The following is a 13125-nucleotide window of genomic DNA, read 5'->3' as shown; positions in this document are numbered from 1 at the left end:
ATAAGCACAAGTGCAAGGAAAGGAAACTGAAAAACAGTGACAAGTTGTCAGCGTACATTCTAGTTACTCATGGGTTGCCATTTACAAAATGGCGGCAGAAATTTTTTATGCTTCTACGCTTGCGTATGTCACCTTAAGTTTATGCTTATTGCACGTGTAAACATCCTTGCTGTTATCCCTGTGTTTATGCTTATGCTTGCGTCTTACGTACATGTAAACCAGGCTTTACCGTTACTGTCATTTTCTCCAGTAAGTACTGATGTATGGCTCTTATTTAATTTACTGCTGAGCAGATGAAGACTCTTTTTGTTAATAAAAGACCAATGATTTATAATTGCTGTGTCATGTTTCTTCAAACATTCTTTCTGACTGAAGGCGGGCTCTTATTAGAGGGACAGCCGTACGTATCAAAGTCTGTGACTGGTTCGTGTATTGCTTTTGATCAAACCAGCAATTCAGTTGTATAGAAATTTCATATCATTTTAATTTTTAGCTTACTTTAGTGCGCCGATTGGAAATAAAGCTGATTGAGTAGACCGCGTGCATCGCAGGACTCCTGTTGATATTTTCCTTTCTCTTTTCCCGGAAAAGAGTGTTGTTTTTTGCTGTCAAAACGGAACAAATACCAAAAGACTGAGACATTTCGTTCTGATTCACAGTATAGCGGTGAGAGATAAGGAGAAAGATGTGAAAGGGAGAGAGTAGGGGAAACAAAGTAGGATGGGAGGGGGCGCATTTAAGGAGGGAAAAAGGGCGGAGAAGGAAAAAGGAGAGGAGGGAAGAGGGCCGTTGTACAGTGACCTCCACTATCAAGATCGTTACCATGGTGATTTAGTTGTCAGTCGCTAAGATGTCTAAACTTGGGAAAACACCCGTGAAAAGGGAAAAGACAATGAATCTGAATCTTTTGTTTGAGTTCTTGAAACGAATTGAATCTGTCCGGCGACTTGAGACGATACATTTTTATTGGGTTTGTTGTGCGAAGGGAGTAAAAATTTGTCGATAATTTGGGTCCGCTCGAGGGAAAGGTCAACAGCTATAGGGAAAGATTGTTTGCACTGACTTTAGTAAACTGACATACGACAAAAGTATTCAAGTATTTGACAGCTAGGTTGGAAATTTAGCATAATTATTTTCCACCGCAATAAATTAAATGCGCTCGTGGTTTATGGTTTTTCGATATCATCATAAGGCTGCATGAAATCCCGGGAAGGGACACCATCAAGAAAACAATTTTCTGATCGTTTATGACGCTTTAGAAGCGTTAAGACTGCTTTTAGCAGTTCTGTATCGTGGGATTTCTCCTTTGGATCGGGTTTAGTATCTCAGTAAACATGAACAACAGAAGTTTTAGGCGCGAACAAAAAGTATTTCCAAGGAAACAATTTCGGTGACAATTTCCCAGTACCGCTTCTCGGCGGGATTCAGCCAAGCAGCAAGATCAGTTTGAAAAAGCTACAAATTTTCCAAGCAAGATGAAAACAGAAGATATTGAAGGTAAGTAATTTTGTTGTGATTACTTTATTTATTTTTATTATTTCAGTGTGACGTTGCTTATGATATGACACACAAAATGTTCGTACAGTACACCAAAGCTAGAATCAGGCTGATCTCTCGTTAAAAACCGGCAAGCATCGGCCATCTTTAATGTCGAATCACGACGAATTAAATCATAGCCGCGACAGAAATGTAAAAATACCAGTAGTATTTAAACTGGCTATGGGCTCATGGTTACTCAGTATGACGTGTCACTTATTGATAACAGATTTCGCTTATATTTTCATGATTCCATTTAATTCGCAATGTTCAGTAAGGGTTTGCTGTCGGCTGTGTCTCTTCAATTTTTTGGGGTTATTTTGTATATGGATATACTTGCCTTTCAAATGCTGGAACATTCCTTTGAAACTAAGACACCGCATATTGATTCTAGCAGGATGTGATTAGAACGCTTAGAATCCGTGCCTGACCAATTCCCAACGTACTGGCACGCTATTTTTCAGTTTTTATATCGACATTTGTACATCTGATTTGCCCCTCTTCTTACCTTTTGAAATGGTTTATAAATATCAGAATAAAATTGCTAAAACGGGTTTCTATCATGCAAATTTTACAACTGAATCTTACTTTCATAACAACAATTACCATGAATATTTTTAAGCATCTGCGATGCTGAGAAGGGCCACAGTTTCTAAGGGCAGGGACTGAACATAATGAAATTCTTGCGTGTGATATTACCGTCAACAAACTACTCAAAGGGTTTCTTTGCAGTTTCAACGCCACAAATAACGTAATAAACTGATAAAATCATTGCCACGGAACTACAATTTACACCAATTTACGGTTAATTGAATAAACTTTTTTCATGGAGATACTGTGTGGCTCGATTTTTGGGAGAAAACTGTACCTTTTTGGGAAACCTTTCTCTCTAAAACTTCAAAAAACCCTGCCTAGCTCAAGGAAAGCTTATGGAGAGAATTGATAATTAATGTGTAAATATATTTTGACACGTTTGTTCTAATTTATAATTGTTTGGACTACTAAAAAAGCTCGTGACCAGTAGTAGTTTTTAGTTCTAGTAGTAGTTTTAGTGTTGTGTGTTTAGCAGAAGAGATCACAGTAGAATACAGCTAGCTTTGAAACGTTTGGGCATTCGGACATTCAGTATCCCCTCGTTACTATGTACATTCGAATAAATCGGTCCGGCGTAATAAATTTCGTTTAGACGGTTTCTTTAAAATAGGAAGAGGTAACAAATTTCTGATTGCAATTTTCAGCCAGTTTTCAGCCAGATCCAGGCGTTCAAATATAGGTCCCAGCGGCGCGAAATAAATTGCGATGCGAGTGAATTATAAAACGACGAGACTGGCACCTTTAATTCTCATTTTTCTAGCTCGCAGTGTTTTTTTTTTTCGCGCTAATCTGTTGCAGTTAGCCTTCATTAGGACGCCGGGTAGCCATCTTATTGGCCTCTGTTGTTGAACCGTGATATACACGCATAGTATCAGAATTCCCTCCCCCATCCCACTGCGATCACCAGTTGAGATTGCAATCTCTAATAACCTTCTTTAACTGTACTCAAAACTGTCTTTTCAAAACAAGAAAAATCACCCTAACTCCGTGGACCTCCGCGTATGAAGCTGAATCGATCGAGTTCAGTCAGTCTGGTCACATTGGTGAGGGTGCGCTACCGTTCTCAACTGACTTACGTTAGCCCAACTACCTTAGCCGGAGTCAGTTAATCTGCTTGTGGTAATTCTCCGGATATTGTGCATGATACAAACTTCATTTAAGACTGAATTCAACCTCTTGCTAAACTCCGCCTGTGAACCTTCCTGCGTTCCGTGCCATCAGTGTACCTCATTATTTTTCTCGACTAATGCAGATAACTAATTATTTCGCGAAAACTCTATTTCTTGAATCGGAGAAATAGATCTTTATGTCGTTTCCGCTTTTAGCAATATATAACTATTCCCTTTTCTTACTCAATTCTGATATGCGCATTTAATTTTACTCAATTTTTTTTAATAAACTAAGTACCGACTATTTTTATAGCTGTGTTTAATTCAGTGTAGAATTTTACCTGCAACCGTTTCGTTACATTCGCCACTCTTATTGAAATTCATTACAGAGTTGACTCAACAAATCCAGCCGACTTTTTTGATATGGCCGAGTTTATTTGTTCAGAGGCAATGAACGAGAACATTAAGCAAAATTAGTAGACCTTGATTGCCTTTAGCTGAATGCAACTTACTGAACGTCTCCTCATTCTTCGGTCGTTTAATAAATTTGCATAAGCCAAGGCTGTTTCATATGTTCGGATTCTTTGGTTAAAACCCTAGAAAAAAATTATTTCATTTATTATTATTCAAATACACTTCAGACGTAGCTATTGTTATCGAGTGAAGGCTAGCTCGCTTTCTTTCACACTTCGCTGTTGTGAGGCTTTAGCCTATATGCCGTTAAAGAAAACACTAGATTTTTTTTCACAATTTAATTCTTATTCCTTAGGTCAACAGCCTAACAGCCTGTTATACAATAATTCGTGTTGTCTTTTATAAAAGTTGGAGCTGAACGATCGAAGAGACGCCAAAGCCACAAAACGGACACGTCAGTAAAGATGGAGTTCTTATTGGTCATGCGCAAACAACCAGTCATTTGTTGTCTTACTTTTTTGGCAAAATTAACAAGTTATCTCAGTAGAAATCTGTCTACTTTTAGAGCACTTATAGTAAAAGCAAGCTTCCTGTCATGCGCAGTCAAACGTAAACACAGCCGCACAAAGTAGATTCTTTGTGATATAATGGAATAATTCAGATTGAAATTTTAGTGAAATTTCAATATTCAGAAAGAAAAAAAACAACAACAAACAAACAAACGCACTGGATATTTGGTGATTACGAAAGAGAAAAGTAACCTTTTTTCTCGAACAATGGATTGTTCCTTACCTTCTGCAATAAAGATTAACACTGCGATTATTTATGAGAGCAAATGAATCTAGATACGATAAAGATCCAGTTATCTTGAAGAATTTCCTTAAAATAATCAGGTTATTATGTCAGCAAAAACAGTTTATTAGTGAGTTTCGAGTGGTACAATTTATTTGAAACAGTTCAGTAACATTATTAATAATTATGCCATCAGCTGGTATTAGTATCGAAGTGGTTTGTGGACGACTGTGGTAATAACTATATAAGTAAACAAAGTTTTAACAATAGTTAGTTTACCATCCGTCTTTCAGTAGCTCTCGATAGTTAAGCTCACTAATGACTACAGAACAGAGTTTGCTAGTGATCTGATAATTCAACAACGAAGCGGTTAATGCTGCGATGATTTGAATGCGTTAGTCACCGGCTAACAATAGTAAAACTGCCATTGCTGTGTTTACCGAGATTAAATATTACTGAATTTTATAACAGTTGCCGAGTTCAAGTTACTCAAATAAAATAACCTGGTTACGAGACTACACCAATTGAAATAACCGGAATAAAAATTAACGAGAAGAGCACTGCATGTGAAAGAAAGAAAATAAATTGTTCTGGCGTGACGTAAATGAAGAATGCCACTCGACTTATTTGCCACCAGGCAGCTACTTAGAACAGCTCACATGATAGGCTGAAAACACTTACGTGGAGCAATGGGCAAACAACAGAAACAATAGAGCAACGTGATACTGCACCGTTTCCAACGTCTCACATTATTGGTTGGAGAACAAAAAGAGCAAACTCGACTAGACCCTAACACACACACTGGACCCTAACCTTGGAATAATATAGCTGTCAATGCAAATCCAACAAAATCCTAACGATTCTAAAGAGGTGCACGCTATCTAAAATAATATGGTGCACAAAAAACTTGGCCTTGCATTGATTCATTCAATTTGATGGAAGGCATTCAACTTGAATCTTCTCTAAATACGTCATTTGTGTTGGACACAGTCTATTCGATATTATTTATATGTATTTAAAGAACAAACTGGGCGAAAAATTCATCCATAGCTTACTACTACTTCCGTTGGTTATTTTCAGCAGTTATCATACCAGTCTCTTGTTCCGGTGGATGCTTACGTCACTTATACACGAAAAAATTCTCGCCCATCTCTCAGCCTTATGCCCCTCGATATCGACTTAACATCACAACCCTACTTTGGTATACAGAACGAAGGTTGTTATTCTCTTGTCTTTGAATTTGAAACGTTACGATGTACGGAAAGCCCATGAAATCCTCCACAGCAGTAACTCCGCGCGACGGCGTGCGTTTTGTGGCCGTGTTACTGATGTGTTGTGCCACTCTCGTTCCCATCACCGCCAAGGATGAAACTCTGGAAGGATTACGTCGAGGAGAAGTCCAAAACTCCGAGCGAGTCTCTGCTGATCGCGCTGACGCAACCGGAAAGGAGACCTTGCTGCATCGCGAACCAAGAGCTGTTAAAAATATTGCGGAGTTGGAAAAACGACTGCAAGCCATGGAAGAAAGGTATGCTCTCAGTTGGTTTCATAGTCTTGCAATTTCAAATTAATTGAAACTGATATAAGAATGCAGAATATATTGATAATTAAAAAAAAAAGAAGTTTGAAATGAAGTGGAAAACTCAGTCTGCCGTTCTTCAGCATAATTAAACCTTTTCACTGTGTAAGAGAATCACAAATAGTTGAGGAGTTATGTACAGAAAATTGAGATCAGAGTTTCCTGTTATTAACCACAGTGTGAGCGGTATTTGTCTATTTAATTTGGAGTATAAAAGAAATTGGTCACCATTTTATTCCCAAGATGAAAGACTCGTTTAGATGAGGAAACATTTTGAACTTATAAATGTGTGAATTCCATAAATCATATCACCTGAGATAAAGAACATTTAGCTTTTAATATATGAATCCTGGAAACGGACTGAAATCCGTTTTGTCGTTTTTTTTTTCTTTGGCTAAAATATGCAAAAAACAGATATTTGAACAAGTCAATACAAGACAAGGTTTTTTACAAGTAATCGTAAAATATTCGTGAAATAAACCAAAAACCTACGTCATAAGCAAATTAGGGTTTTGAAGGAGGGAATGTTACCATGTCAACTTAGTCAATCATCCTTTCAAGTTTCCCTTAGTAGCGCGAAGTAACAGAAGGATCTTAGGCATTGCAGCCTTAGCTTGGAAACTGTCTTATCTTCTTCTTCTTCTAATTAAGTTGTCCTCATTTTGTATTCTTCTTCGTTTCCCTTTTTCTCACATTTAGTGTTCCTTCATTTTTCCCCATGTTTATGGTATTTCCCTTCTTTTTTCTTTTCTCTCTAATTCTCCTTCTTCTACTTAAGTTTTCGTTCATTTTGTCATCTTTTTCTTTTTTTTTCCTCACTCTTTACCTTCAACTCATCTTCCTCTCCTTCTTCTTCTTCTTCTTCTTCTTCTTACTCTTTTGTCCGCTACTTAGTTTCCCCTCTTTTTTTTCTTTTTCTTCCTTTTTTATTTCTCAATCTTTTCCTTCTACTCAGGTTCCCCTCCTTTTTGTCTTTTCTTTTTCTTCTTTTCTTCTCACTTTTTCCCCTCTACTCAGCTTCCCCTTCTTTTTCCTTTTTTCGTATTTTTCTTTTATTCTTGCTCACACAAGATTTTCCTTCTACTCAGTTTTACCCCCTTTTTACCTTTTTATTCTTCTTCTTTTTTCTTTCTCACCATTTTCCATCTACTCAGCTTCCCCTCCCCCCCCCCCCCCCTTTTTGCCTTTTAATTTTTTTTTTTCTTTTTGGTCACACAACATTTTCATTCTACTCAGTTTCTCTTCCTTTTTGCCTTGTTCTTCTTCCTAGTTGTTCTCTTTCTCACTTTTTTTCTCCTTCTCAGCTTCCTCTCCTTTTTCACTTTTTTTTAGCTTCTTTCTTTCTTTCTTTCTTTCTTTCTTTCTTTCTCAAACTTCTCCTTTTACTCAGCTTTCTTTTTTTTTTTGCCTTTTTCTTTTTTTCTTTCTCACTATTTACCTTCTACTGAGCTTCGCCTCCTTTTCTCCTTTTTTTTCTCCTTCTTTTTTTTTCTTTCCCACGTTTTTCCTTTTACTCAGCTTCCCTTCCTTTTTGCATTTTTTCTTCTTTCGTTCTTTCTCACCCTTTCCCTTCTACTCACCTTCCTCTCCTTTTTGTCCTTTTCTTCTTATTATTTTTGACTTTCTTAATATTCCCGTTAAGCTTTCCTTCCTTTTTTGCCGTTTTATTCCTCTTCTTTTTTTTCTTTCTCACTCTTTTCCTTCAACTCAGTTTGCCCTCTGTTTTGCCTTGTTTTTCTTTTTTTTCTTTTATTTATTCCCTAATCTTTTTGTTCTAATTAGCTTCCCCTCCTCTTTTTCTTTTTCACTCTTTTTCTTCTACTCAGCTTCCCTACCTTTGTGTCTTTTTCCTCTTGTTCTTTTTTTCTTCCTCTCTCCTTTCCTTCAATTAAGCTTCTCTTCCTTTTTCCTTTCTCTTCTTCTTCTTTTTTGCTTTCTCCCTCTTTTTCTTCTACTCAGCTTCAGCTCCTTTTTGCCTTTTTCTTCTCCTTTTTTTTTTCTCACTCGTTTCCTAGTACTCTGCTTCACCTCCTGGTTGTCTTTTTCTTCTTCTTCTTTTTTGCTTTCTTCCTCTTTTTCTTCTACTCAGCTTCCCCTCCTTTTATCTTTTTCTTTTTCTTTCTCACTCGTTTTTCTTCTATGCGAACTACGACTGAGGGACATGAGCATGTGAAAGGTAGTGTGCATATTTTCATCTGGTGAAGTCACAATTTAACTTTTTAATTCATGAGTCTTTTCCCGTCATGAATTTATTTATTTATTTTCATTGTGTTTTTACAAAAACGTGGCAAGCTTTTAATAAACTGATATAATTCAGGAAGTGTTCTGTTGCTGCTTTAAAATGACCAAGATATAAAAAATAAATGCCACAGTTGTCGGAAAGCCATTTACATGCAAGGAAAATAATTTGAATCTCCTCACAAATAGGGCCTTGTGCCTTGTGTGATCTAGACCTGAAACGCAAAATCTTCAACTCAAACCGATCCATTCGACCAATAAATATAAGGAAATTCTGGTACAAAATAAAAATGGAACGGCAATTTTCAAAAAAGTCAGTTCGTTACGAAATCTTTTGGCATTTCATTTCGATAAGACACTCAGCTCTAGCTACTCCAGCAGTGATCAACATTATTTACAAATGAATGTGTTTCCGTCTTACCTCATCCCACATGCAGCACATGCTTAAGAATTCTTCCCTCAAGGTGTTTGCTTTGATAACGAAGAAAGCATTGCCCCTTCCATTGATCAGTTGTCGGGTAAGTCGAAAACAAAGAAGTGAAAATAAAGTTGATGGAAAGTTCTGTTTCTTAAAACTGTAAAAATGCCCTTACAACTCCATTGACATCGTGGAAGAACAGAGTCATCCTTCAAGGACGATTACCAGCACTTTGAGGTTGAACGAAGGAATATCAAGGGATAATAAGCGCCAGGTACAGAGTGATGTGTCGCGCTCGGATTTCTAGATCACGCGATCTTTTGAAGGGCTACCAGTATTAAAAGTCTTTTATTAGGTGAGAGACTGGGAACATCCAATTGGAAGATAAGAGGCAGCAACAAATAGCTGCATAACATTTGAATCCTCAAAAACAAACAAAACAAAACAAAAAATGATGACGCCTCCCCCAAGGACATACCCAAAATTTGCGTCCTATGTTTGATTCCTCCTTTACCCAAAAACCTCAAATTTTTGTGAGGCTAACTCAAGTCTAAGCGGAAATCTGCTGCCCAGGCTGTCAAACCCTGACCCTGTTTACAACAAAAGTATTTGCACTTCTCTTACCTTGATTATGACATGAATTAATTTTTCGAAAAAGAAAAAGAATATAAATTTCTTACTTGCTAATCCGTTTTAACAATTTGTAGGTAGTCAGAGAAAAATAGACGCATTCCTTCCCCCACCCACCCTCCATGGGGGAAACGCGTGAAGAGCCCTAAGAGTCATCGTCACTATTACAATTCAAAGACCATTCCAAACTATTATAAGTTAAAGCCACCTTTTAGTTAACCCATGGCATCACGGGCCACTTCCATCGCCATATCCACGAGTTCCTGATAGTGTCACTTTGATTTCTCTTCTGCTTCATTTATTCTTACTCGTCCTTCTTCTTCTTTATAGCCACTTAATTTCCCCTCTCTATTGTCTTTTTTATCTTCTTCCTTTTCGTCTCCACTCTTTTTCTTTTTCTGCATTCTTTCCCTAACTTCTTCCTAGTTTTGTCTTCTTTAATTGCTTCTTTCTTCCTTGTTTACTCGTCTTGTTATACTTAGAATTCTTCTTTTTTCTTCCTTTTCTCTCTCACTTTTCTTCCTCCACTTAGTCTTGCCTTATATTTAATATATCTGTCTTCTTCTTCTTCTTCTTCTTCTTCTTCTTCTTCTTCTTCTTCTTCTTCTTCTTCTTCTTCTTCCTCTTCTTCTTTTATTTAAGTCCTCCTTCTTTTTGTCCTGTTTTTGTTGTTCACTTTATTTTCTTCTTGAACTAAGGTTCACCTTCCTTTTGTCTACGTTTTCTTTTTTCTTTTCTTCTTTCTCTTCTTCTTCCTTTTCGTTCTTACTCTTTTGTCTTTTTGTTCTTATTTACTACAGTTTTCTTTCTTTTTCAATCGTCTTCTTTTATTTAAGTTGTCCTATATTTTGTCTTTTTCTTCCTTTTCCTTCTCACTTCCTTTGTTCTTGATAGGTTCTCCTTATTTTGTGATAAAGAAAATGAGCTGGAAGTTCTAGCACCAGATCCAGTTCTTTAAAATGGTGCCTTTAGTCTGAGGAATAACCACTCTGGCCGGCCTGCTCTGACACGTGGAAAGCGCCACTCTAAACTCTACTAAGTCATGTTATGTTGGTTCACACATACTTCTTCATACCTATACAAAGCTCTAATTATAGCGTAAACTTGATCATTAAAGCTGTATATATCGCCGTATTGTGTTAAAACTCTGGATGACGAATCAGAAGTAAAACGTGCCATAACCCCAAGTTCTGCAAATGGTGGCTATATTCGCAGGCTTGTCCTTTCCTTAACTGTTGTATCTTTTTGTCACAGACATAACAAAACTACAAGCTTAATGGAAAAAAGTTTTCAAGAGATGGAGACAAGGTTCATGAAAAGGTACGTTTTATCTTTAAACAACTTCTATTCTTTATGATAGCTCTGAAAGGACTCATCATTCCACTGTGTTAGTTGTGCTATTTTTGTTTAATCTTTATTTCGTTTAATTTTAACTGAAGTGTTGCCACGGCAACCTCAAAGCCAAACTTTTATAGTGCAGCATCGAACGCAAAAACTTTGTTCTTAACTTTCATTTCATTGTGAAGGGTCACATTAAGCATACCATCCTAGAGCTATAACTACCATTCGCAGCATAAAAAAGAAGCTGCCCTCTTAAATTGTTAGTTAATATAGCTATTGTCCAGTCACACTTCAGGAATTTATTTACGGCGTTGTACACATTCTGATTGGCTGAGTGCATCAGAGAAATGAGCTGCTCAGTATTTGGCTTTTTAATTTTGGTCTGTTCATTTGAGTATGAAAGGTTTCTAATTGGCTAATACATTTGTTCTCTTACGATCTTTCTGCAGACTTGATGCCATGGTGCACGTTCCACCTCGATCAAGCGACTCGTCGCTTTTGGCCTACCTTCTTGGTTGGTATACTTAAAATTAATAAAATACTATCTCAAAAAAATAGCTTTTGTTTAACTAAAAATCAAAAAAACACAATGACAAAACGTTTATTTAGTCACTTCTTAGTGACGTTACCCACCTGCATCAGCTTGAGAAAATACTAAAAATATATTTGGAACTACTTATATGAGAGGTATCCTTTTGAAGTGTATCTGCAGTATACAGAAGCATTTTTGTGGTAAAATGAAGTTGGCTCATGATCCCAATGACAAAGTACTTGGAGATTAGAGATGATGCGATTGAGAGCATCCAGTTTAAGACTAAAAAAGGTCACTTGTTGTCCTTTTATTTCAGTGCGGGATGGTCGATATCATGGTATGGGACGAATGGGACCACCAGGACCCCCAGGAAAAACAGGACCAAAAGGTATAACAAAGACTGTTGCTTGTAATAATTAATGAAAAGGCTACAATCACCTTAACGAATGGATAGCCTTGAATCGAAAATTGGGATAATAAATTTAAATGTTAACAAGGCTGCTTAACTTAAGGAGGGGAGAAAACAAGAAGGTTTGCTGTCACTCAGGATGGATTTGAACTTACCAAGCGTCTTTTACTTCAAATTTTGTTTGCAAAGGAGACAAAGGAGCTGTCGGTAGGACTGGAGAAAAAGGAGCTCAAGGAGAAAAAGGGCAAACAGGGAAGTCTGGGGTCAAGTATGTGCGCTGGGGAAGAACAACATGTCCTAGTGGAGCTAATATTGTCTACAAAGGTACAAGGATTACAAAACTCTCTCTTTAATTTTATTTTAATGTATAAAAAATACGCTTTATGGCGAATGTATCAGGGAAAAAGTTTACTACGAACGGGAAAATATACCAGGCCATTGTGGAATCTTCGTTTCTGCCGACAAACAAAGGAACAAAATAATCTAGATAATCTAGTTACGAAGCACGCCTATAATGGTAATTTGTGCAGGGTTAACTCATGCTAATTTTCTACTTGCTGTTATTAGGTATAATGGGTGGTGAGCATTATACCCACTACGGTGGTGGAGTAAACTACCTTTGCCTTCCAAACAATCCAAAGTATGACAAGTATAAAAACGGTTGGCAGAACTCGGGATATGTGTACGGTACAGAGTATGAAGTAAGTGGGTACAATGGGGATCCCTTCAAGAAAAGTCTCCATGACCATGAAGCACCTTGCGTTGTGTGCTTCACCAAGTCACGTGGTTCAATGCTGATGATGCCCGCACGGAATGACTGTCCATCTGGCTGGACCAAGGAGTATCATGGATACTTGATGACTGCACATTATACCGAAAAGAGCTCAAAAGACTTCATCTGCGTTGACGTTGATCCAGAGTACGTTGCCGGTAGCGGAGCCAGCAAGAATGGTGCCTTGCTGTACCCTGTGCAAGGGCAATGTGGCTCACTCCCGTGTGGTCCATATGTCGCTGGACGCGAGTTTACATGCGCTGTGTGCACCAAGTAACGAGAAAGATCGTCTTCTAGAGTGGCTGCCAATGAGCTACAACAAGAAAAAAAAGAAAGTGATTTAATATAGTAACGTGATTTACCGTACCTTAAAGAGGAAACTAGATGTTATGCACAGCTTAGCATGGGTTAGTGAGTAAGCAAAGCTACTCTCCATATTGGTGTGTAAAAAAACTAGTGACAATAAAAATAACGTACAATCATTGATAAACGGCTGCTTTCTTTACTTAATCATTAGCTATTATAGAGTCCCTGATGCTTTTCAGGAGCACTCAACAACACATTTCGGTAATGCACCTATCATCGGTTATCCTCTGGGAGCTACCCCGAGAAAGTTGTTTAATAAATTCCAGCAAATCTCTAATCTTCAAACTCTTGGGTTAGTAGAGCGTTGCAGAGGTACAAGGTATCTTTTTGCAGCTGCTTAAGTTGCAACATAACTAATTATCAATAACAATGGCATATTTGGAAACACTGGGCTT

General features: G+C 37.5%; 1 protein-coding gene across 3 annotated transcripts in view; it reads left to right on the top strand.

Annotated features, from left to right (window-relative positions):
• LOC146484687 (uncharacterized) overlaps window positions 1-12854 on the top strand; it is a 37575-nt gene extending 24721 nt beyond the window's left edge. Inside the window, exons 1-7 of one of the 3 annotated variants that reach the window (XM_085104436.1) lie at window positions 1153-1497; window positions 5826-5973; window positions 10565-10630; window positions 11101-11165; window positions 11500-11571; window positions 11782-11916; window positions 12160-12854. In XM_085104436.1, the coding sequence (XP_084960562.1) occupies window positions 1476-1497; window positions 5826-5973; window positions 10565-10630; window positions 11101-11165; window positions 11500-11571; window positions 11782-11916; window positions 12160-12641 (990 nt within the window). In that variant the 5' untranslated portion in view covers window positions 1153-1475 and the 3' untranslated portion in view covers window positions 12642-12854. Of the gene's footprint in view, window positions 1-1152; window positions 1498-5528; window positions 5974-10564; window positions 10631-11100; window positions 11166-11499; window positions 11572-11781; window positions 11917-12159 lie in introns of those variants that run through there. The other 2 variants (XM_085104434.1, XM_085104435.1) reach the window with 2 other exon arrangements.
• Window positions 12855-13125: the final 271 nt, after the last annotated feature.

The sequence above is a fragment of the Pavona decussata genome, unplaced genomic scaffold (assembly GCF_977016875.1).
Source record: "Pavona decussata unplaced genomic scaffold, jaPavDecu1.1 SCAFFOLD_31, whole genome shotgun sequence".
Lineage (NCBI taxonomy): Eukaryota > Metazoa > Cnidaria > Anthozoa > Scleractinia > Agariciidae > Pavona > Pavona decussata.
The sequence above is the reverse complement of the archived record's forward strand: the minus strand, read 5'-3'. Positions and strand labels throughout refer to the sequence as shown.